Genomic DNA, 25,811 nt, shown 5'->3' with positions numbered 1-25,811 from the left:
ACGATAACGATGGAAGAACGGTACAGTAGAGCTCAAACAATTAATGAAAATTGCCATTAACGAAAAGTCTGAAAAGTGGAGCTCAAACAATTATATATATATATATATATAAAATATTATTAGGACAAATGGAACATTTCACCGTCTCTGTACAATTTGGATCTCAGCTAAGTTTCTTGTTCCAGTACCTTAATTGTTCTTTAAGCAAACATCGAAAAAATGAAAATGTATTCTCTGAGCTACATGTATCTGTGTATTTTCCTGTAGTTTTAAGGAGTTTTAAGTGTCTCCTTAATGTATATATTCATCCGTCTTACTGCATGCCTTCAGAAACAAGTACTCAATCCTCTGGCTTCAGATCCCTTCATGATTCTCAGCCGTTTGCAGGAAGAAACAAACATACTGCAACCAAAACATAAGAAGAGTCATTAGATGCGAGTTTTTTCAGAGATCGAACGGATTATCTGAATACCGATAAGAAATAGAGATTTAATCGAAAATAGTGAACTTACTTCCATGGCACATCTCCAACAAGCATCCAGTCACCGTCTTTGTCTTCATAAGTCGGAGCAAAATCGGATCCATTAATATTGGCTAGGTTGAACATCTTCTCTAAGGCCTTGATGAGTTCCGGGTAGCTATTGTAAACCTTGAGATCAATCTTCCTCAGATAAGGAGCTCCGTCGACACTTACTTTCACGTACGCCTCTCGCAGTTGCAAACTGTTTTTCCTGTAAGATCTGATTGGAGGCCACCCTACTACCTGTGTCCTGCACACATTTATTCAATCATAAATTAGCAACATAACCAGTTAACCAAACCTTCATAATCATTTATTAACATAAAACTCATAGTCCATATATGAACATTGCTTACTTGGTGGGAGGGGCATCTATGAGATTAGTACTTGTACTGCACTCCTCAGCCGCTGAATCCGGCGAAGCCCTCTTGTTATTCTTGGCTATAGGAGGAGACGTTGCTGCTTTTTTGTTCTCATGCTCTTCAGAGCTTCCAGGCAACCCTAATCTTAGCTCAGTTGCCTTGAAATTTAGCTGGTCTTCCATCTTAATCACTTTGCTAAATAAACCCTGATGCTTTTGCAGATTGCAGACTGATTTGCAGAAGGATAATAGATAAACAGAAAGGTGTGTTTAGGGTTTGTTGTGAGAGATTTTGAACGTTTCAGTCAGGTGGAGTTGAAGTACGATTTGTTTTCCTTGAGGTGGAAGATGTGATGGCATTCAAAACTTTTATAGGATGTGTTGTGTGAATATTGTGAGACAGATAATATAAAATCTTAGGTGATTTTTATCCTTTCATGGTGCATGGCAGCATGAGATTCACTCATTATTTGATAAATGGTAATATCACATGCTTGTCCCCCACGCGTTAGTTCAGTGACCAACCACCACAGGTGGACAATTGGACATACCGGAATTTCAAAGCGGGGCCTACGCGCTCTACCGTCGATTACTTGATTTGTAATATTGCTATACAAACCACTTTCGTAAATAACATTCCAAACCACATCTCTAAAAAAAGTGAAATTTGAAGAACAGATTTTGCTCCCTCTCCACTCTTCTTTTTATTTCAGTTATTGGATTGAATAAATAAATTAAAAGAGTCGAAAAATATAAACAAGAGAATAAGTGATGAAGAAGAAAACGTGAGTGACTACTACACAGTTTGTTCATATGAGTTATTTTTAAAACTAATGTTTGATAAACTTGTTTATACGTAAATATTTGACTATAAATTGTTAATGCATTTGAGATCTAACACATGTCTGCTATAAGTTTCTCCCTTCGCGTAAATGACCTAAACATATCTCCTCATTTTATTATAATTTCGATATGCAAAATCATTTCTTTTATTGATTGGTTGTGGGTGGTGTGATTGAGTTCTTGATTTAGGTTAGACAAGTGAAGATATGGATGCTACTCACATGAGGAACACCGTGCAGTTTGGTGCCCGATTTAAGGGGACAAAGTAGGGACAACCATTGCCGATGCTATTGAAGACCGTGGACCAATAATGGACGGCTGTGATCGGCAGTTAGGGTAGGCTTTGGAACTGTTCATACAGCGCCCTTGGATCAGGAGGATGGAGCGGAAGAAAACAGCCCATGTGACTACCATACGGTCCCACGTGACTGTTGTGCATTGGGTAGGCATGGCCATGTGGGCTGAGATAAGTGGGACCGGAGATTTAATTGGCTGTGTTACATGACATGTGGGATTCCATGTGGTATGGTCAGCTTACCTTTCCCGTTCACTCTTTGCCTTACCCCACTAAACACAAGTGTTATATTACGTGTTATTATATAAGTAGTGAAAATTTTTTATATTTTAATTTATTAGTATTTTAACATAAGTATTTCACCATTTGTATAATGAAACATGATGTAACACCCAGCATTCTAAGCACAATGAAAAATTTCTCCTAATCCAACGTATTTCTGATGGTTGATTGTCATAAACTAATACATCAATATAATACAATATTAGGGGGTATACTCAATTGAGGTTTTGAAGGTTTTAAAAGAGTCATGAGTCCTTGAAGTTTGATGGAGTTCTATTGGAGTTTCATAGACTTCATGTGAATTCATTTAAAATTTTAGGGAGAGAGACCTGATTTCCTAAAACTTATAATACACTGTAAAATTATTCTAAAGCCATCAAAATCCTTAATTTTTCAAAATACTTTTAAATCAATTCCTAATTGAATACACATAGAGTTTTATGGACAATTTTAAAATTCTGATTGAATATATCCAGTTTCTTTGCAGTTTTATGAACTTCTTTAGAATTTTGATTCAATACCCATGGACTTCCATGGATTTATTTAAAATCTTTGACTGAATACTTAAATTTGTAAACTCTTTTAAAATATTTTAAACTCCTAATCGAATACGACGGTGTAAACACATCATTGTTTTTTTAATTCACAATATAATACATTACAAACACATGGTTAACTTTTCTAACGAAATATATATCAATTTTTTATTGGAACGATTTGTTAAGTAATCTAATCTAAGATGAAGGAAATTTGAGCTCAAATAAAGAAGTTATAACACTTTAAACAATATAGCTATGTTTTCTTTGCTTGACACAAAATTTAGCTCTGTTCAAGTCCACAAACAAAAGTATATTTTATCCTTACACTATAATAACATCTCTATACCTTTAGGAAATAAATGAGATGTGATGCCAATATGCATGGGTGTGAATTTTGAACACTTCTCTAATCATCCAATTTGAGCGTTTTTAAGAAGACGAAAATATAATATAAGATGATGAAAATGACCACATTCGTGCATATAATTATTCGCACAGTTCCAAGAACTAGACCTAATTCATGATTCTAATTAATTTTATGACAAACATGTATTAGAAAGTAGAACTTTGTCTTGTGTCTGAAGCAACAAATTTTACATGGATATTTGATTTGCGAAGTTGTTTAATTTTAACTTCATCATCTTTTTCCCATACCTAGCTACTTCCCAATGTTGAATCTATTGCATATATCAGTTTTTTTAGGGGTTGCACAATGACTGATATATAGATGTATAGAGGGGTAATATTAGGAAGACTAAATTAAATGACATGAAGGTTGATGATTCGATTATTACTTAAATGTTGATTAACATGTTTATTTTTTTATTGGTGACTCATCATTTAGTTTGCAAATTTAGTCTACCTAGCATTGATCTAAAAAAAGAGTTAGGATTTTGGGATTCACGCTTTTGACACACATTTTGAAATTCATTTTTAGGGCCTATTTTGTAATGTATTTCAACGATACAAACAGTCTATATTTTAGTACATCATTCATAAATCATCATTGCAAACAATTAGCAAATCCAAAACCACTAAAATATTTCTTTGTGGTGAAGAAAATGGATGAATAAGATTCTACAAATAAACACTAAACTTAATCCATCAGTCATATTGTAACATCTCACATCGCCAAGGGGAGTGGATCATGTAAGCCTTATATGTATATTTTCATCTCTACCTAGCACGAGGCCTTTTGGGAGCTCACTGGCTTCGGGTTCCATTGGAACTCCGAATTTAAGCAAGAAAGGGGCCAGAGCATTCTCAGGATGGGTGACCCACTGAAAAGTTCTGCTCACGTGAGTTCCCAGAAACAAAACCGTGAGGGCATGGCCGGGGCCCAAAGAGGACAATATCATGCTACAATGGAGTTGAGCCCGGGATGTGGTGGGGGCCCGGGACGGGATGTGACAATTTGGTATCAGAGCCAATCCCTGGCCAGAAGTGTGCCGACGAGGACGTCAGGCCCCTAAGGGGGGTGAATTGTAACATCCCACATTGCCCATGGGAGTGGATCATGTAAGCCTTATATGTATATTTTCATCTCTACCTAACACGAGGCATTTTGGGAGCTCACTGGCTTTGGGTTCCATTGGAACTCCGAAGTTAAGCGAGTTCGCGCGGGAGCAATCCTAGGATGGGTGACCCACCGGGAAGTTCTGGTGTGAGTTTCCAAAAAAAAAAAACAAAATCGTGAAGGTGTGGTAGGGGCACAAAGCGGACAATATCGTGCTACGGTAGAGGCATGGCCTGGGATGTGGTGGGGGCCCGGGCCGGGATGTGACACATATGGTTTCGGATTTGGGTATTTTTGGTAAATATGATCTTGAGATAAGAAATAAAAGAAAGATGGTTAGTTGTTGAAATACATTACGAAGTGGGCCTCACAAAAATGTGTGTCAAAAACAAATGTCCCGTATCCAATAAATATATACATACATACATATACATATACATATACTACTATACAGACCCTTTATGCAAAAGGATTCCCATTTTTTCAAAAAATGGGGATTAGGTGTGGGGCCTACTTCACATCGAACGATCCGAACTGTCTATTTTGTAAGTCTCGTTTCATAGATCATCCTTACAAAAATTCAATTCAATCTAAAACCATTTGCCTATTTAATTATCAAGATAAATTTTCATTATTTCTTATATAACAAAGTATTCGTTAATTTCTTTGAACTCAATTAGATGACTTAAACATTTCTGATTTAGCTAATACTTTGCAAGGATGATCTATGAGGTGCAACTTGAAAAATAGACGGTTCGGATCGTTAAAGTTTGATGTGGTGTGGACTCCACAACTAATCCCCATTTAAAAAAAATTAAAAAATTAAAAAAATTAAAAAAAAAAGGAATCCCTTCCCTTAAGGGTTTCCTACTACTATAATTACCATTCCACCAAAAGGTTTTACATATTCGAGTTTTTCTCCATCAATTTTTGGCTAAAGACCATGCATGCTTTATCAAGGATTCACAAAATAAGCAATTTAAAAAAATAAATAAATAGGAGAAGAAGAAGTTGAAGAACGGCCACCGACACGACCTAGCTAGCTGGTTCGAAGCAACTTCTGGAGTCGGACAGCCAAATTCTGAGTTTTCGACAGGGATATGTACATGCACACATCAAGGAAGAACTCAGAACTGATAAGCATGCAAAAAGGAGGAGCAAATGACAAAGAAAAGTGTCACGATTAAGCCATTCAATGTTGAAAACTCTTTTGTGTCAACCAGCTAGCTAGGGTTAGCTAAATTTAGTACGGTAAGAAATATACAACGAGTTAGTAGTTCAAATATTTAAAAGCATTTGTTTTCACACTCGGAGTCTTGAATCAGTTCCCGCTCGACAAGGACTGCAGACAAGATGAGTTGATGATCCGGTCTACCACCTTCAATCTTTATCATCTTCTAAATAGATTGGGCCAGGGACTCTCAGAGCATTGATTTCTTCGCGTCTGCCTCTGCCCCTGCCTTCGCTACTTCCCTCTTATCATGTCCATGCATTTTGGCCATCGTACTTAATGATGGATGAGATAGGGCAAATTGGAAGACCAATGTACGGACACACGTGTGACATGATAAGATTGATCGATGTCGATATCATGTGGGCCTTAATCCACACGTGGGTGTAATGCAATGCAAAAGTTTGAAGTTTTTGGAGTTTTTGGAGTTTTAGGGTTTTGAAGAAGCTAAGAAGGCCCATTACCAGAAGAGCTTGTCCCTTTTTTCGAAGGAAGAGCGTCCCAGTTTTTGAAGGAAGAGTGGTCCTAAATATGTATACTGGTTCTTGCCCATCATGCATGCCGCCATAACATGCCATGCATACCCATATTTCATGTCGCGTCTCTTCGTGAAGCTTTTCACACTCATACATTGTACGTACAGACTGTCTGTGTGTGTGTGTGTGTGTGTATCATCATCATCACTCAATTATGAACTATATACTGGCAACAGTTGCCCAGTCTTGGGTCATGTGGTTGTCAGTTGGTGATGTTTCGTAAGACTACTTACTTGTATCAGCGGCTAACGGTTATTCATAAATGTAAGAACAACTTTATGTAATATCACAAATTATATATACATACCTATTCCATTAGGTAGGTTTAGCAAGGATCGACTATGAGCAAGAAGAATAACTTACAAGAAACTAGTTAGTGAAGAAAGTTGTGGTTTCACCATAAAACCAATTGGCAATATCGGGAGTAGCTTAACCTCCTGTAAGCCCTTGCAAAGTTTCTCCTTTCACCTATGTGGCACTCTTTTACATTCACAGCCTCACAATTAGTACATTGCTTTCGTGGTGTTCAGTGCCGATCATATAATGTTATGTGGAGAGGAGTTAACACTTATCATTTCATAGTTGACATGAAACAACAGTATACCCGTGCCATATAAATCTTTATTCAAAGCAAGGGAAAGAAGTGAGACCACCCCCGACCTGCATCAGGAAGGCACCAACTAGTTACACAACGTTAATGCCAATGGAGTCATAATGCAATGCGTTCACACTGTAGCTTGTACTTTACTTTAGATATGAATTGTGGCACCTTATAAATAAATATTTCTATAATACAAAAGGGTCTAGTTACAATGCATGTACGCATATATATGTTGCCAAATGAACAAGCTAGTACCACAGAAATATTCATGTCATGTTAAACCATTGATTTGATAATCTTTTATATAGAGTTATATTAAGAAACAGAAAACTGCTAATCGGTGGATCTATCATATATGTGCCATATAGTATATAGCATATATATGTTGCATGCATGAGCTACAGCAAGCAGAAGCTGCTATATATATATATATATATATATATATATATATATATATATATATATATATATATTAAGGGAATAAAAAGATTCCATACATAGAGAATTGGAGAACAAAATATTGTTGGTTACATTGTGTTTGACTGACCGGCCCCTTCTGTGCTTCAAACCCTAATCCCGAACGATTTGACTTTAATCTCTTTTTAACATGCATGATTCTTACAGAACACCGTCCAATGAATAATTAATCTAGTTGTGGTGAAAGGAGGAAGGGAATAAACTATATATATATATGATTTTAATCATTAAATAATTATTGTTTACGTACCAACAAAAATTAAAATTATTAACAAGAGAATGTGATGATCGAATTACAATGATTACTGATCATGATCAAGCACTTTGGCAGATGGGTGTTGCATTATAACTTTTCTTGTTAATTATATGGTACATTGGCATATGATGCCGTGATACAACCATATATAAATCAAAGTCTCAAAATTTTTATACAAGAAGGATATATCTCATGAATTATATTATTTATGACTTTATTATTATTTACATATGATGAGACGTTTCTCTTTTATTATAAATTACAATTTGATACGTATGCAGAATTAATTTATTAAAATAACTAGAAAGAAAAGTCATGAATGTATGTGAGGGTTCGACAAGTTCGCTAGTGAACGACAGTGTGCTAGCCCGCTCCATTACACTCGAATATAAATCTTTCTCCCCTTATATATGATAAAGTAACTTAAAGTATTGCTTTGTAAAGAATATACAAATGATATTGATACGGATATGTCAAACTATAATTTGTCTCAACGAAAAATTATTCATTAAATGTAAACAGCGGAATATTTTTTTTGTTATATGATATCGTATATGTAACACTATCTTGACTGGATATCAGAAGATCTATCTGACCTCTAAGCATCTTGCTTGATGAGTCTGTGAGCAAGAGTTGAAAATTATGAAGGTTCTTCTCTTCGACTTTTTTGGTACATCGAGTCAATTGGTCAACGGGTCAGTTTTGGTCATGACATTATAATTTATAGAGTGAAATAAAAAATAAATAAAAATAAAAAAGGGAAGAATAAGAAGAATAATCAAATGAAGAAGGAAATGTGAAGGTGGATCAGTGGGATGCCCTGCAGCGCCGCACATGGGATCGGGTTTGACGCTTAGGGTGACAGACCCAACAACTTCACATGCTCCCTTCTGTGGGCCCAAATCCAAAATCAATTGTACGACCCACCCAATGGCAATGAATCTCACTCGCTGCATGCCTAATGGGTCCCACTTCTTTCTCAACTCAACCAACCACCCAACTAAAAACAAGAGTTTTTAAATGTTTTAGTCAAAATGCAATTGATTCATCATTTGTATCTAAAATTGAATCAATCTTTTCGTAATTTAGATTCATTTAATGTAATTATCTTATTGTTTGTAAAAAATTATTTATCTATTTTGTACAAACAAAATTCACACTCTCATATAACCCTAGAGTAGGATCGCAACTTAGATAGAATCAGTGTTCCATCACATGTAGAGTGGAACTTACACTAGGTGTTGTATGCTTGGACAAAGATGTCATGTTGGCCGTGAACATATCTCATGTAAGTCATTATTCTCTAGAAAATTTAGTTTGAACAATATGCGGTTATAAAGTGTATCAATTTTGTGTAGCTCTTTTTTTTTCTTTTTTTTTTTTCTTAAAAGAGGATCAACAGGTGACTTCGTCACAACAGCCCACCCTTCCGAAAGCCAAGAAGATAGCTAATTTTTATCTATTAGTGTCTCTACAAAACATTGGTTAATTACTAGCTACAAATCATTTAGAGGACCAAACGATTACCAACTCCCCATATTAATGTGGTTAGCCTATATATGGTGTCCCGGTTATGATGTCCGTGCAGCTAAATTGGTATGGAAGTATTGCATCTTTGCGAGAAATGGTTCTTAATTTATTTGTGCACTTGCAGGGGTCGCTCATCACACATTTTTTACAAACAAATTAGGAGAATGCTAACGTCAGTTACAATACACGCGTGATTGGTTCGTGATTATTGATTTTCGATTGTTTGTGCGTAAGTAAACGACTCGCTGTAACAAGCTTGTAGAGGAATTATGATTTGACAAGCCATTTGTGCAACAAAAATGAAATTGAATTCGTGGCCACCAAAGGGTGCATATATATAGCATCAGACAGATGATGAACACCACACGTACTGTGAGCATGCCCTAACAACGACGAACAGTTGAGAGTGCCTGTCATATTATTGCACCACCTTCTGCTTTTTTCTTCCAACAATTTCTTTTGGTGAAGCGATAAAAGGGTACAACCCAACATTTACTTTTTGCATGTTTCACTAACATTGTATGGTGGATGTATATAAAACACCAAAGCATGGTGGTACATATATACACATTATGGCGAAGTGACGTTTTTACACTCTTTTTTCTTTGTACACAATGACCGTAAAATTGCATAAATCAAAATATAATCAACATACAAAGGTAAACAAAGTCGGAAATCATTTCCATTTGAAGTTTTAACCGCTTCACCAGTAATATTTTTGAATATTCTTAAGACGCACATACTGATTGTCAACTTTAAGGGTTTTGAGCAATAAATTAAGCATGAATGAGTAGATGTCTACTTCTAAATAATTCTTCACATTAAGTTTGATAAGTCCTTCTAGCCAGAATTTTAGAATAATTTCATTGATTGATTGTTCCAATAAGGGACCGCGAAAGAAGGATATTAATTAATTTTAGGATTACAAATTAGAGGTTATAACATATATCCCTTGTTAGCCATCAACATAGAGATCAAGTTGTCACTTATCAATTCTTATGAATTTGGTGATGTTTAAACGATTGCCAGCCATATGTATGTAACGAGTCTAATAACACAAAAAGAAATTAAAACCAACCGACCGTATAGCTTTTCCGGCATATATATCTTATAAATATCATGGTTGAAGAGGAAAAAAGATTGAAAGAAGAAAGAGTTAGAAGTCAAGAAAGAAGATAATCAGTAAAGTAATTAGAGCAAACTAACATATGCATGGACGATCTAATAGTAAAGAATAATTGTGAGACGATCTATAAATTGAAGTGTACTAATTAAGTTGAACTTTGATAGGTACAAGTGTAAGATTTACTTGACCAAAACATGCATGTGTCGAATCTAATAAGAGAACAAGTAGTGAATTTTCTTTACTTAAAAACTTATAAGGAGAGTACAATCTTCTCAAACGAAAATTGTTAAAATGAAATTGAAAAAGGATAAAGCGAGTACTCAAAATTTGGGCTAAAAGGGCGTTTGGGATTAGAGAATTTGTTGTCTGTGTACTTTCTTCCCCAGAGTTGGCCCTAAAAAGTGGGAATAAAGAACCCTAGCTAGTTAGTAATACACATAGCTAGCTGGCTGGCTGGCTCTCCCCCTCTCCCAACAAAGTGGAAAAGAAGATCAATTGGTAAGTGGGTTAATTTCTTGAGCTCTGAAACTTATTGATCCAATGCTTGCACTTGCAGTGGTCCTGTATATCTAAATAATTTATAACCAAAATCTTGACTTATCAGCCCCTTTTACGTAGCTCATTGCTTATGCCTCATATCATCACCAGCTTTCTCTCACTAAGTTAGTAACTTTATGTCTCGTTAAACACAATTACGTTGTATAATTAGTCTATTACGTGAATATTGAATAACTAGTAATATAGTAACAATGTACATATCGCTGTCCGCAGTGGAGATTCCACGATCCACCATCCACCCACACAACAATTGTAGGATAGATAACATCAACAGTGGTGTCGTCACGTAGCCCAGCAGGGTTGTAAAAGCCAGCTCATGCAGTATGCCACGTGTCAAGAACCCATTTCCGGGTATACAGTGCACCCATTCGCATATTAATATCGACGCCAGCCCAAGCAGTCCCCTCCTTCCTAATCGTTCCCCACACTATTATTTTTTCCAAAAAGATCAAACATCAAACATCAACGCAAAGAAACACCAAAAGCCAAGCTAGCTAGCAATATTACAGAAAGAAAGAAAGAAAGAGTTTAGAGAGAGAGAGAGAGAGAGAGAGAGAGTGAGAGAGAAGTTAATCATCAGATGGGGTTCGAAGAGACAGAGCTGAGGCTAGGGTTGCCGGGTGGTGGTGGCGGCGGCGTCCGTGATGGAGATCAGGTGATCGTGATGAGGAAGAGAGGGTTTTCTGAAACTGAGAGTGATATTAGTACTGATACTAGTACTTGTGTGGATTTGAAGCTTAATCTTTCTAGTAATTCTAAGGAGGCAAATAGTACTGGTGGGAAAGATGGCAGTGCTGAAAAGTCCAAGACCAACAAGGAGAAGAACAACAACCTTGATTTCCCGGCTTCCGATCCAGCAAAGCCTCCTGCTGCCAAGTAAGTTGATAATGATGATAATCACGATCTGATATTTAATGATAATAATGAACATGTGTGTGCTTCCTGTTTTTGCCCTTCAATAATTGATATGATGGCCCTGATTAATAATATATAACTGATGCCATCTAATGTATGTAGTCATTCTCCTGAGTCCTGACTCAGGACTTTTTTAGCTAGCCATGTATATCTCTAGTCAATTTAAATGGTTATTACAAGAATTAATCCAATTAATTTTTGCTCCATGCATCTCATAGATTTCTACTTTTGAAATATTAAGATTTTCTTCTCTGCGAGTTCTTCTAGTTTTGGATACATGCATGGCTGTTTCCTTTCCTCAGGGATTTTTTTTCATCATAAAAATGAAAGAAAGAATGAATAAAAACTGAGATTGATCAATTTGATTACTTAATTCATATGTATTGTGTGTAAACAAATTACTTAATAACTGGACTTAAATTTGTTGACTCTATTGGATGACTTGGCTTCCAGATCTTCCTCTTTTAAGGAGAATATATAATTTGAAATGAAATTAAGAAATTATATATTGCAAAAATTAGTTGTTATATATAGAACTTATAGCTAGTTAATTAGTAGCACTAAATTCTGAATATGTATGTATATTTTTTTTTCTTTGATTCAACCGATGCTGGAGAGAAGAGAATTGAACATAAATAGAATTTTATAAAATTTATTACGTACTCTTAGTAACTTGAGCTTACAAATAATCATGTTAAATATAATCGGTTTAACGAAAATAGAAAAGTAATTAGCTATAAACTTGTTGATTGATGGTTTCATTCTCGGATAGGTAGTTTTCCATTTTGTGTTGTTCTGTCCTGCTTAGCGGGCTGCGTTGTATCGCTTTAGCGAGTTGTTTGTGGGCTCGTCCTTGTGATGCCTTTTTTGGCCTCGTTCTTGTGATGACTTTTGTCACCCCGGTGCAAGGTTTGTTACGTTTACCTTCTTTATGGCAGATCTTTACTCGTGGCTAATGGTTCTTGTTGTTGTGTTGTGGTTGCCTAGTAGAGGTTTTCCTTGTATGCCAATTTGTGAAGATTTATCTCCAGATCAAGATGTTTGATCATCGGAGAAATGTACCCATCTAGCACCTCCTTGTAATGCTTGATTGTATGTGTTTGTTATAATCAATGAAATTCTCTATCATTTCTGTCCAAAGAAAAAAAGCAAACTAATGTTACTATTAACTAATAGGGCACAAGTTGTGGGTTGGCCACCGGTGCGATCTTTTCGAAAGAACATGTTCACGGCGGTGCAAAAGAGCACGAATGACGGAGAAAGTGAGCAGATGAACAAGGTCGGCAATAACAATGCAGTTTTGGTGAAGGTTAGCATGGATGGTGCACCATACCTTCGCAAGGTCGACTTGAAGATGTACAAGAGTTACCCTGAGCTCTCTGATGCCCTAGCCAAAATGTTCAGCTCCTTCACCATTGGTAACTACTTTATTTATATTTTGAAAAATGATTTACGCATACTTTGTTAACTTTTGTCTCTCAATTTTTTTGGATTTGATGAATTTAACTGTTAAAAATAAATAAGAGTACGTAAGGAGAAAAAAGGGTGTGCGGAATCACCTCTCTCTTATATTTTTGGAACAAGTTAATGCATTATTTGTCTGTTAAATTTTCAATTATTATGATACTTGGAGCAATGTTATAAAATTTTCAATCATTGAAGGAAATTGTGGATCCGAAGGAATGAAGGACTTCATGAATGAGAGCAAGCTGATGGATGTTCTCAACGGTTCTGATTACATTCCAACATATGAAGACAAGGATGGTGATTGGATGCTGGTTGGCGATGTGCCATGGGAGTAAGAGCATCTCTAATCATACTTTTTATTTTTTCGGTTAATTTTTTACTAAAAAGACTAAAAAGTTATTTAGCTCTCTGATAAAAAAATTTATTTCAATCATACTCTCTAATTTATGGAGTGATGATGATTGTAGACCAATAGGAATAAAGTTTTATTTAAAATATTAGTAACTACTGTTAGGATCTTCTTTCTCGCTCTCTAAATTTAGGAGATTCTACGAGAATTCCTATTGTAGGAGGTGGATAGAAAGTGTGTTTGGAGCTCATTAATTCCAACCCTAGCTAAGATAGTTCAAGAAGTCTTTTGATAAGTATTTTAGTTTTAGTTACAATTTTAAAACGTGAAAAGTTATTTAGTAATTGTTATCATTTTATTTTCTTGAAAACTGAAAAATCAGAAAAATATTTTTATAAATTTTTGAAATTTGGCTCCATTTTAAAATCAGTTGTCATTCTTCTGAAAATTGTAATTGGTTATCAAACAAGTTTTCAGCTTTCTAAAAATTAAAAATTAGAAACAAAAACAAAAACAACATGTTTATCAAGAACCCCCTAAACATTCAACTTCAAGTTTATTTATTTTAGTTAAACATGTTCAATTGTGCAAGCAGAATGTTTGTTGAATCATGCAAGAGATTGCGCATAATGAAGAGCAAGGAGGCTGTTGGACTAGGTTAGTATCTATCTTCGATCATTAATCAACCACCATTCATCACGATTATCACTTTCTTTAATCTACTAGCTTACTAAAACATGTTCAAATATGAATATTTCAGCACCAAGGGCCATGGAGAAATGCAAGAACAGGAGCTGAAGTACTAGTAACGAATGATCATCACAGCCTGCTCCTTTGATCTCGTCGCGGTCACGGAAAATCAAATCGAAAACCACCGGAAACGCGCAGATGGATTGAGCAGGTTGTTCGAATGATTGGATACGTTTGTTTGTAATATTAATGTTATGGTTTGATCATTATATGTGTAATTATATAAAGTGAGATACTTAAAATTTGAGTTTTTATCATGGACAGAACCATTTAAACTCGATCGAACGATCTTTCTTAAGTACGCTCAAGGACGGCTTGGTGTTTGCTTGTTTAGTATTAATAATTGGCTTGCTTAAGCATAATAATGTAATGCATCAGTTAATTATGTGGTTAATTTGTTGTATTTAATTATTTGTGTGTTTTTATTTTAATTCAATAAACTTTCTATTTTTGGTAAATATTCTTCTTAATGTACGTTAAGTTGGTTAGAACATCGAGTCCTTGGAGTCATAAAAAAGTGGGAGTGAAGAATATATTAATTGGGAATGCTTCGAGGACGTGGTTGATAGAGGGAACATGAGCATGTGCATGTTAATTATGGAGGCATTAATATATGCATGACCATTCTTTTTTTCTTTTCTATATTTATTGTCTTAGACCTACTCCAATATCTTGGAGTAAAACTCAAATTTTAGGTTCTAAACTTACTCTATTTTGCTTTAATCCTTAGGACAAATATGAGTTTTAACCCAAAACTCATTTAGACCAACTCCAACAATGGGCTAAAACCTATAATTCCCCCTTTTTTACCCCCCAAAATTCACTCCAACCCATGACCTAAAATTAACCTAAAACCTAAAACCCAAATGAAGGTCAAATACCAGCCCAAGTTTAGGCCACAAATTGGAGTGGACCCCAGCTTCTGTGACTGAAACCTGGGCTGTGAAGCCCAATTGCCCTCTGTCACTTGCTCCACGCGCAGCACGCAAGGCCTTCAACCAGAATTCAACCGAGGTGGACCCCACCCACGTGGGTGTGTCCCCCGGTTTGTCAAGTTTTGTCTGTAGCCAACGGCTACTTTTCTTCATCGGGTGGTGGTGGTAATTGGACCGTTGGTTAATCCAACGGTCCACATTCAAATATTTTTTTTTTTAGTTTTATATTTATATATTTATTGAATCCAACGACTTAGATCAAATATAATCAAATCTAACGGTAAAAAAAAAGATCTAACGGTCCAAATTAAAATCCAACGGCTAAAATAAGTTAAAAATATATTTAAATATTTTCATGTATTGATTTAGTGATTTTTCAAAATTTATCGGAATTTAAATATTTTTAGGTTAAAATGTTCATATAATTAATTTAGGATAGTCTACATAATTTTTTTTTTTTAAAAGTTAATTTAAAAAAAATTAGCCTTAATTCATTCTTTGATAATCTCAGGCTAAAATTTTAGGCCAAAAGGGTTGGAGCAGAAAAGTTGTCTCTGGGCTAAATATTTTTAGGTTTTAGGTCACCATTGGAGATGGTCTTATGAGGTAAATTTAGCCTAGAATTCCCCTTGGGTTAGTGGGGCTAACCCACCATATATGTGCATTCTTTTTAGTTTTATATTTATAAATTCATTGAATCCAAAAGTTAAGATCTGATATGATCAAATCCAGCAATAAAAAAAAGCTCTAACGGCCCAAATTTAAATCCAAAAGCTAAAATAATTAAAAAAAAATTATTTTGTGTGTTTCATATTCTTTTATAGTTTTCCACGAGTTTCATAGTGACGCTTTAGTAATTTTTCAATATTTATCGGAATCTAAAAATTTTTAGGTTAAAATGTTCATAAAAATGAAATTAGGATAGTCTACATAATATTTTTCTTTTAAAGTTACTTTAAGAAAAAATTATCCTAAATTCATTTTTTAATAATCTCGGGCTAAAAATTTAACCCATAAGGATTAGAGGAGAAAAACTGTTTATGGGTTAAAAATTTTAGGTTTTAACCAAGGATTGGAGATGGTCTTAGACTTTGGAAATGAATTGTTATTTCTAATCTGATTTAATGTTTACTATACTTTCTCATGTTATAGCAAAATAAGTAATAGTTAAATGAAACTAAACAACACAATGTGTGGCCACTTAGTATTGCGGTATAGTGGTATTAATATTTATTTGTAAGTAAGTTTGATTATTGTCAAAAGCGAATTTGAACCGAATTATTCTGACTACCCCATTGTGAGGCTTAATCCACTATGTCATCGCTCAGTGTAAATTTATCATAAATCTTGTATCCACGCAAAGTGCATACTCATTGGGGGAATCCAAATCATAAGGAGGAAATAGGAGGTGTTTTAACAGCCTTGAATGATGAATCCTAATGTTTCTAGTGGGATATGTTCTTCGCATTCCAAAAGTAAACTTCTTACCCTCATGAGTGAATATGGAGTGTGAAAGCAAATTTTGGAGTGCATAAATTACTTCCCAGTTCATATCTTCCAAGGAAAATAAAGATGGGCCTTGAATTTGCATACATGTGATGCAATAAAGATGGAAAGAAAGCGTCTGTTTACGCAAAATAATATATTATTGGGCCTTGGTTTGGCCTAATATGATAATTTTAAGGAAATAGAACTTAGGCAGCTATGCCTTTAATTTATTATAAATAAACAGTGCACGCCCACGATTATTTTTGACTTGTCAAAGATACCAAAATCTCAGTCTTTCATCTTGATTGCAAAGAGCACTAAATGCAAAGCACTTTGGTGTTTTGGAGAGAAGGTGATCATGGATTTAGGTAAAATCACCGTCTTAGTTACACTAATCTACATTTATAACTCCATATATTTTGGATTACTTTCTTATTGGTGCATTACTTTTTGGAAAGTAATACTAGGTCGTCTTCAAATGAAAACATAGGAAGCAATGAAGGAAGAAGTGAAAGATCTATAAATACAAGTGAATAACTCAAAGTACAGGACACTCAGATCATTCAACAAAATAGAATACAAGATTTCAAACCAAAAGCTCCTGCCTTTTACTCGTTTCATTCATTTTGCCTTATCAAAAGACTACTTGAAACCAAGACCTTAGAACTTTAGAAAACCTTCCTTTAGACCCTAAAACTGATTAGAATTTGCTCAGCTACCATCTCTTTTGTGTAGTATCGATTTACCAACCTTAAGGCAATTAGTCTCTTTGGTTGTAACCTTTACAAGGAAGCATCTTTAATCCAATCCGATAAGAGCTTTATTGATCATTCTCAATTCATATATATGTGTGTGTGTGTGTGTGTGTGTGTGTGTATGTATGTACTTTGTTTTGTGATATTCAGCAATATTAATATCAATTTTAGTTACATACTGTTTTTATCACTTCTTGTATTTACTTTATGTTGTGAATGACTAAAGTGGTACGCTAGAATATAATCAATGTATATTTAACCACATCTCAGTAGTTTCTAGTCCAACATAAAAAAACAATTAAAATCCCTAGCAAACAAGGCATTAAAGAGAATCAAACTTGAGCAAAAAATTGGCACAATCCCTTATAAAAGAAATTTAGTTACTTGTGGCACAAGTATTCAATATACATACAATCTAGGGTTCTTTAGATATAGACCCTTGAAACTCCTATTTTCCAAATAAAAACCCATCTAAATTTAAACATTCAAATAAAACCCAAATTTCAAATAGCCTACCATGTAGACAAATATATGACCAACTATTACAATACAATTACAACTTATGCCATAGAATCCTAATTTGGTCAATAAATGTTATTACTCATCCTAATTATGATGAGCAATTAAATCCATATGGATATTTTACCTTTCTTGTATCATAAATTTTAGCAACATATATAAATTAATTTCCCAAATTTAAAAGAGAAAGACAATCTTGTACGGAAAAAATAATATTGTTTGAATTATGTAATTATCTACATACAAATTAATTTACCTACTTATAAAATATTATACTAATAAACCTGCATTTTGAATCATGTAATTACCTACTTATTAATATTATACTAATTTACCAACGTTTAAATTAATTTACCTACTTATAAAATATTATACTAATTTACCTACTTATTAATATTATACTAATTTACCTACATTTAAATTAATTTACCTATTCCAAAAAAAAAAAAAATTAGTGATATTAGATAATGTTCGAATGTTGTGGGTTTGTGCTTGTAGGCAATTAAATAAACTTTTAATCTAATGCACATAAATCATGTAGGTAAATTAGACCATTTTGAAGGTAAACTAGACCCTTTAAATTTTGGTTTGATGTAATAGGTAAATTAGACTATTTTGTAGGTAAGAATTGTGCGGAACATATAGCTTTTGTTTTATGTATTAGGGATTGGAATATTAGCCGAAGCTGTTTTAGGTTTATTGTTGTGTTGGTAGGTAAATTAACTTATATATGTAATGCACAAAATTATGAAATTAGTATTATTATTTTTCAATTGGCACGTTATAACAATTTGAAAGTTAATACATTGAATATAAAATGAATGGCATGAATTATTTTGTAAAATATATAAAATTAATTAAATGGATATAACAAGTAACTGATCCAAAAACCCCATCCAAGTATTAATAGGGGTAGTTTAGGCATTCAAAAAATACACAATTTGAAAAGTCAAACTTAATTAAAGAATTTGTTTAATTGAAGGCTAGTCAATGGGCTTTATTCAAGAAAACAAAAGGAGATGGGTTTTAGTAGAGGAAAATATAGTTTCAAGGGGTAATATCAAATTTTCAGTACAATCTATTCTAAACAAGGTTCTAAAAAGCTAAAATCTAAAATACATGCTTATTGTTAGAAAAGTAACCCTCCACAACATATTGTTTTTGCTATAGAAATAATGCTGGTTCATGTAACAAACAACATCAAAACATGTTTATTGTTTGAAAAGTAGAATTAAGATACAACCTAAAAATAAAACATAAATGTAATAAAACAACCCTTTATTTAATTGAGGTTTATGAAATCCAACGTCTCCAATTTGGAAATGGACTAATTAGTTCTGAAGCTAAAAGCTAAAAACAACATTTAGTTTTCTTGAAAGAAAAGGCAAATAATAACTCTACAAGGCAACAGCCCCCAACCCTACCCTATTGTGATTAAGGATAATAAAACATAATGTTGACAGGGTAATAGTACAGAGAGCCTGGTGAAACCAACATGGGCATCCAACGAGGTTGCTTACAACACAAGCACACTGCACTGCCGCCTCTCGATCTTTCTTCGCTTCTTATCATCCTCAGATGGCTGCACCGAAAACAAACAAAAACAAAAAGAATATGTTTACAGAAACGTATAGGCATGATTCTGAACTATCATAGAATGAGAAACTGAGCGTTTAGGCATTACCTGTTCAGCACTGAGAAAATGAGGCACCCCAACCCTCTTCGAGCCATCAGCTAGGCGCTTACATGGTAATTGGTTATCCGCGGCAGCATTGTTATCAACCTACAATCCAATACATCAAAATGCTAGATCAGATCGCTTTCTTTACGCGGGTTTCATTTGACATTAGAACTTACAAAACCAATCAAAGGGTGTATGCCAGATAGAGAGGGAACTTATGATTACCTGGCTCTGAATGGCCCCAATCAACAATTCTTGACAACCTGATGCATGCACATTTTCTAAATTGGGGCACTGAAGCACCAATCTCTCTGCATAAATACAAACAACAATCACTAAACTATACGAATAAATTCACCAAAATTTTCACCATATAAAGAATTGATAGAAACCTTAGCTAAAGTGAGGAGGAGAGCAAATGGGATACCTGGGTACAAATTTTTGCAATAATTCAAGTTCAGATCATTGAGTTCTCGGCAGTTTAAATATAGAGCCTGCATTAGATTGAAAATTAAGAACCAGAAAAGAAACTCTACGAGAACAAAATTAAGTATCAACTTGTCCCGGTTCAGGAACTCACATCTAAGCCAGAACAACCCCACAAGCTCAGTTTTTTCAACCGGGCATGTTTGATAATCAGCTTCTGGTAACTGTTGTGTACTTTGTCATTGGATGCTTGAGGGAGTTCACGGACATTGGTTTCAGCAGAGGGAGAATTAGGATCGCATATGGTCATGCCACAGTCCAGGAGTTCAAGCAGAGGCAGTTGCGCAGTAGCAAATTGAATGAAACCTGAATAGTACATGCAATAGTTTGTCAACTAAAGCTTATGTGAAACTAATCAATTACTAGTTTTAGTCCATGGTCTAGGTGATTACTTGAACTGATGTTGGGGCAAAGAGCAACAAGTAGTCTCGATAGAGTATCAGGGAACACATTGCAAATAATTCCAATGCCACCATCACTGATGCTAGATCTGTAATCAAAGTGGAGAGCCAAACGTTACATCTCAAAGAATGAATGGATAGAGAAGCAAACATTTTCAACCATACATATCCAACTATGCTCGTGAAACAAATTTGTTTTCTGCTTTCATTAGAAAGCCTGCAGTTGAAAGTTTAGAGTCAGCAAAAATGTTTATTCAAGGTAAAAATTTTAGGCAACAATAAAAGTCATTGCATCTCATGGTTCATTGTGACAATTTGAAAGATCATTGCAACTCATCTGACTTTTAATTACTAATCTGTTAATAGTTCTGGTGGAAAGGTTTAAACCATGAGTCATTCCATAAAGGGATGGAATTCCCGTTTATTCTAAACAGAATCGCAACCTTCCTGGACCTAGGATAATCAATTTCGAGGATCTGTTTTGCAAAGCAATAAATCACAATAATCAAACATTGAAAATATCAGACAATCAAAGGTTAACTACAAAGACTATTGCAATTGAACCATAGGACGAAACATACCCGCTCAGATCAAGTAATTCTAAGTTCTGGTAACTCGAAGCAATGGCAGCAACAGATGCATCAGTGATTTCAGACCCAAAGACAAGAGAAAGCATTCTCAACCCCCTGGATGACATGGTCAAACAATCTTCATGAGACTAATTGTGCATTGATCAAAGAGAGTTCTTTCACTAAACATCATTGCAGCAGCCTATTCATATGATAAGATTAGCCTCAAAACAGATTCAGTGGCAAACCTTAGCTTTGCCGCTGTAAGGGCGAGCACAACAGTGTTGGAAAGCCGGATTGATGCAATGTGTATATTTTGTAACCTTGGGCAATTCCTTGCCAGCACATCAGCCATGGTAACAAGATCAGTATTATCATTTTCTTCGTGAGAAAAGTCTACAGATATCTCTTTTAGATTGGGACAATTGAAAGCCTGTGAAAAGGGAATGTGAATGAGTAAAAGAGAAATCTTTTAACAATAAATCGAAAACAAAAAATGGAAATCGGCAACCACACGATAGACAAAGAGTAAAAAGAAAAATAATCACCATCTTAGAGAGGGAGTAAAGACCCGAAAGCCAAATTGTAGAAAGACTTGATGAACAGAGAGAAAATCCACCTAAGTTAGAACAACCTTCCATCTTAAGGCTTTTCAGGAATCGTCTATCAACAACGAAACGACCCAGTTCATCCCTGTAGTTTTAAAAATCATGGAAGGGATTGAATTAATCAGCCAACACAAGCACTGTTTTATCAAATGCACACCGCACAACAAAGAGTAGCAAAAAGAAAATAGCCAACAATATCAATCTAAATGCCCAATAAAACAGCAGCTCAATAGTTTATTGTTCAAGACAACAGATAAACGATTAAACCTGCGAAGAACGGAACATAGGAGCTAAAAAAGAAGAGGAAGCATACCCGGTGATCCGATTGATAGCGCTTCCGGTAGTATTTATCTCCAAGAACTCAAGATTTGGGCATGAAAATGTAATCCACGCCAGCAATGTTGCATCCACATCACTGCAACAGAGAATTTATCAAATTAATTACCAAAACGCGATGCATCATTTAGAATACAAGAATTTACAATGTAGCTCGCTGATTTCGAAAACAATGCTGCATCAGATCAAATCCTTATAGATCAAATCAATTCAGTATAACTCTACCAATTGCATTCCATCAAAACCCCATTTCGTTTTAGCCCTTAATTTTTTTCTTTTATTTCAGTTTTAGTCCATATCGAGTTCATTTTTTGGGTTTAGATTGCTTAATCTTCAAAGCTCATCGCTGTAAGCAGATCTGTTGGGTGAAACCTTAGATCTGAATCATAGAGCACTAATACCTTTCCATTCTAAGAGATAGGTTCACGAGGCCCGGGCATTTCTGCAATACCGATCCAACAAAACCGACCTGAGCCCTCGTCGGAACCCTAATCCTAAGCATCTCCGCCGCCTTCCACAACCTCCTCGTCGTCTCCCTCCACCCCTTGCACACCATCGCCGCCGACAACAGTCCCGGCGGCGGCAACCTCTTCAAAATCTCCCAAAGACAGCTCGCCGGCAGACCGCCCAAACCCGTAGCCAAATCTATATCGTCCCCGGAGTCTCCGAACTCGTCAAGGTCCGGAGAGTCAAAACCGCCCCCTCCAGAACTATCCACATCGTCATCGAACGATAGCGCTCGGCGGAGGTGGGAGTAGGGCTGACGTGGCGGCGGAGGGGGGCGGATGTCCGAGAGAGAAGGGAAGGGTGCCTCATCGACGAAAGAGTCATCGGTGGTGGAGTTGGCGGGGAGGTGGCATATGTGGCCCTTCTTCGGCTGGCCGCATCGGCCGCAGGTGTAACTGCCGCGCCTTTTTCCGCGCTTGGACTCGGATCCGGCGGAGGGGACGATGACATGGGACCCGAACGGAGTGGTGGGACCCAAGGCGGCGGAGAAATGGGGTTGGTTTGAGTAATGGTGGTGGCGATGCTGCATGGTTTTGGATTTTGGAGATTTGAGATGTGCAGAGAGAGAAAGTGGGAGAGAGAGAGAGAGAGGAGGTAGAGAGAGTGAGAGTGAGGTGAGAAATATAGAGAGAGGAAGAAGGCGCGTGAGGGGGTCGGAAAGGCGCGGGAGATAAAAGCGGGATTTCGCGCGCCGGTTTTGAAACATTAAAATAATGCGAAGGAGCGGAGGGAGGGCCTGTCTCAACCTGACGTAAAGGTTTCAAATAACGAAAATGGCGCTGGCGGTGGGTGGAAAATGCGGCTATTGCTGGAAAAAAATTTCTGCATGTTTTTTTTTATGGTAAATTATATTTTACAACCGGCAAATGGTACATTTATTATATATTTATATCATTTTTTTAACGTATGTGAGTCTTATTTTTATTAAAAAGATAATACGAATAGATGGTAAAAATAGTATTTTTATTACAATCTCAATTTTCAACCGCATAACAATTTCAAATCTCTTTTAAACTAATGTACTAAAATATAATTTACGTTTTTTAATTGGAAAGAATGTTATTCATAACAAAGTAAATACAAAATCCAAACGTGATATGCTTCCTGAAAACAATATCACGAGGCATAAAAAAAATAAGAAATACACTGTTATCTTTAATCTTATAACTAGAACACAAATCCTTCCAAAATATTGATGCTTAATAAATGGCGCTTCAAGAATCAGATTTTCCAGCATTTAATTTTGGGAATTATTTTTCTTTTTATTGCAAGCATGATTTTGGACAATACGACTAAAATGCTAATAATACGTGTCACAATTATGCTTATTTGGAAATTTGTAACTAATGAATAAGAAATCAGATATCGATAATGATTTTGAAGAATTGTTAGGATTTCATCTTTGCTCACCCCTAAAAGTGAGGGTGATTCATCTCCTTGGTTACCATTAAAGTAGTTCGGTTTATTTGATCTATGCATGAATCACAAATTTTTGATAAATCTAACGGCAATCAATGGAGCCGTAAATGTCACATTCACTTTAGGAGGCGAGGAAAATGCACTCAAAATTCAAATTGACTAGATTTTGTATGATAGATAATTTTCCATATGACCCTAAATTTGGAATTTTGTTCCTAAATTTGAATTATTTATATTTCATGATATAGTACACACAAGTGTTATTCAATCAAATTGTTTAAAAAATAACGGCGAAAAGTTTCGGTTGTTTTATAGTGTTTTGATAAGTATGACTAGAAACACATATCTTTTGTATAACTGAGAAGAGCATTGAAAACGAAAACATTTTCTTTTTGTTACAAAAAAGGGGAAGTATTTTCAAAGTATACAAACATATGCAGGTGGCACACGTCTTATACATGATCTTATGAACTACATTGTCAAGATTTCATGTTGCTAGTCAAACCATATATTTTTATTAATTTGAGTTGCACATCTACAACTCTACAAGTAATGTATCGAAAAGGTAACTCAACTCAACTCAAATAGATCTCAACTACAAACCTTCTAGTTCAATAGAGAAATAAGGTAACTAAGTGTGCGGCTTCATTACATGAACAACGCACAACACAAGATCGTAGGTTGATAGATTTGAGTTTAAGTTCAAGGAATTGAAATACAATAAATTTTCATACAATGTAATGTACAATATATTTAAGTTAATTTTTAGGATAATGCTAGGAAAATCAAATTTTTTAATTAAAATTTGTAAACTAAATAATGTGGATACGATGATTGGATTATTACTCAGGTGTTGGTTAACGTGCTTATTTTGTATTGATGACACATCATTTGATTTAAAAGTTTAGTTTTCCTAGTATTATCCTAATTTTTGTTCATTAATCGTTTTTAATTCGTTCAATCAGACAAAGAGGGACAACTTGTGGCAAGTCATGATTATCCACCACTTCCCGGCCCAGAGGCTATGAAAAATTTCACCATGTATGTAGCCACAATCAAGTAGACTCACCAACTTGAAGCATCGATTCCGAACCTTTCATATTTTTTTTGTTTATTAGAGAGCCGCAATCCGTCATCTTACCATTGAACCGCTTATTAAAATTAATGAACAATGTGCAACGTGATCGGCAAAAGCAGCGGGAATACTGCGGCTAAAGAACAAAAGCCAAGCAGTCACATGACTTTTGGCAATGCAAATCTTTCAACCCTACCAAGTACGAACCCTCCTCACCTCTCTGTTCTCTAAATTTAAGAAAAAAAAAATGATGAAATTTTGATCCCAAAAAAAAAAAAAAATGGAACGACCCACTGTAGGCCTATTGTTTCATCACTACCATGGCCCATTTGGATCTTGTTTTCTCTGGCCTCATCTTACCTGACTGGTTTGGTGACTAGGATCATATTCAAGTAGAGATACAACCCTTGTAGATCAAGAAACAGTAACTCATAATCTATTTACAATTAACTCATAATTTTTTGTTTTCGTGAAATTTCCATCCTTTATAGATAACGAATTGGTTTCAAGGAAATGCATGAGTAACTAAACGATATTAAAATTAAATGTTTTTTTGCAGAGTTGATCTTTAGATGATGATAAAGAGAATAAACAGTTTCGATTGTGATGTTAGGATGATAAAAGTTCGTTAACGGTAAGTGGAGGAAAACTCACCACCCTTGAAAACTGAAAACCCAAAGTCGAAAGCAAACTGCAGCCGTGAGTCGGACATGGAGCAACTTTTGCTACTTCTATTTGCTATTTCATCATACACTTTGATTAGCCAATTAAGTTAGCTACTTTCTTTAATTAAAAGGCAGCCATTTTTTCTATCAAAAGTTGCATGATACACATGCACGTAAGGAATTAAAAAGAAACTACATTTCTCTCTACCATTATT

At 35.2% G+C, this 25,811-nt stretch overlaps 3 protein-coding genes across 3 annotated transcripts; 1 reads left to right on the top strand and 2 right to left on the bottom strand.

The window, feature by feature from the left end:
• Positions 1–76: 76 nt before the first annotated feature.
• On the bottom strand, positions 77–1,254 carry LOC103957324 (auxin-induced protein 22D). Its single transcript, XM_009369476.3, has 3 exons — positions 877–1,254; positions 513–770; positions 77–402 (listed from the first exon to the last, which is right to left on the bottom strand). The coding sequence occupies exons 1-3, from the start codon at positions 1,062–1,064 to the stop codon at positions 327–329; spliced, it is 522 nt and encodes a 173-aa protein (XP_009367751.2). The 5' UTR covers positions 1,065–1,254; the 3' UTR covers positions 77–326.
• A 9,826-nt stretch (positions 1,255–11,080) lies between these two features.
• Positions 11,081–14,546, top strand: LOC103957321 (auxin-induced protein AUX28). The gene is made up of 5 exons (XM_009369475.3): positions 11,081–11,547; positions 12,763–13,004; positions 13,249–13,384; positions 13,998–14,059; positions 14,163–14,546. Exons 1-5 carry the CDS (start codon positions 11,252–11,254, stop codon positions 14,198–14,200), a joined length of 774 nt encoding a protein of 257 aa, XP_009367750.2. The 5' UTR covers positions 11,081–11,251; the 3' UTR covers positions 14,201–14,546.
• Positions 14,547–19,110: 4,564 nt separating this feature from the next.
• On the bottom strand, positions 19,111–23,162 carry LOC103957320 (F-box/LRR-repeat protein 17). The gene is made up of 11 exons (XM_009369474.3): positions 22,332–23,162; positions 21,908–22,009; positions 21,535–21,679; positions 21,235–21,419; positions 20,999–21,103; positions 20,409–20,506; positions 20,111–20,322; positions 19,958–20,024; positions 19,756–19,841; positions 19,534–19,632; positions 19,111–19,431 (listed from the first exon to the last, which is right to left on the bottom strand). The coding sequence occupies exons 1-11, from the start codon at positions 23,141–23,143 to the stop codon at positions 19,366–19,368; spliced, it is 1,977 nt and encodes a 658-aa protein (XP_009367749.2). The 5' UTR covers positions 23,144–23,162; the 3' UTR covers positions 19,111–19,365.
• Between the last annotated feature and the right edge of the window lie 2,649 nt (positions 23,163–25,811).

The sequence above is a fragment of a genome, unplaced genomic scaffold (assembly GCF_019419815.1).
Source record: "Pyrus x bretschneideri cultivar Hongxiangsu unplaced genomic scaffold, Pyrus_bretschneideri_v1 Contig7, whole genome shotgun sequence".
In the NCBI taxonomy this organism is placed as follows: domain Eukaryota; kingdom Viridiplantae; phylum Streptophyta; class Magnoliopsida; order Rosales; family Rosaceae; genus Pyrus; species Pyrus x bretschneideri.
Note: the sequence above shows the minus strand (reverse complement) of the source record. Positions and strands in the feature narration are given on the sequence as shown.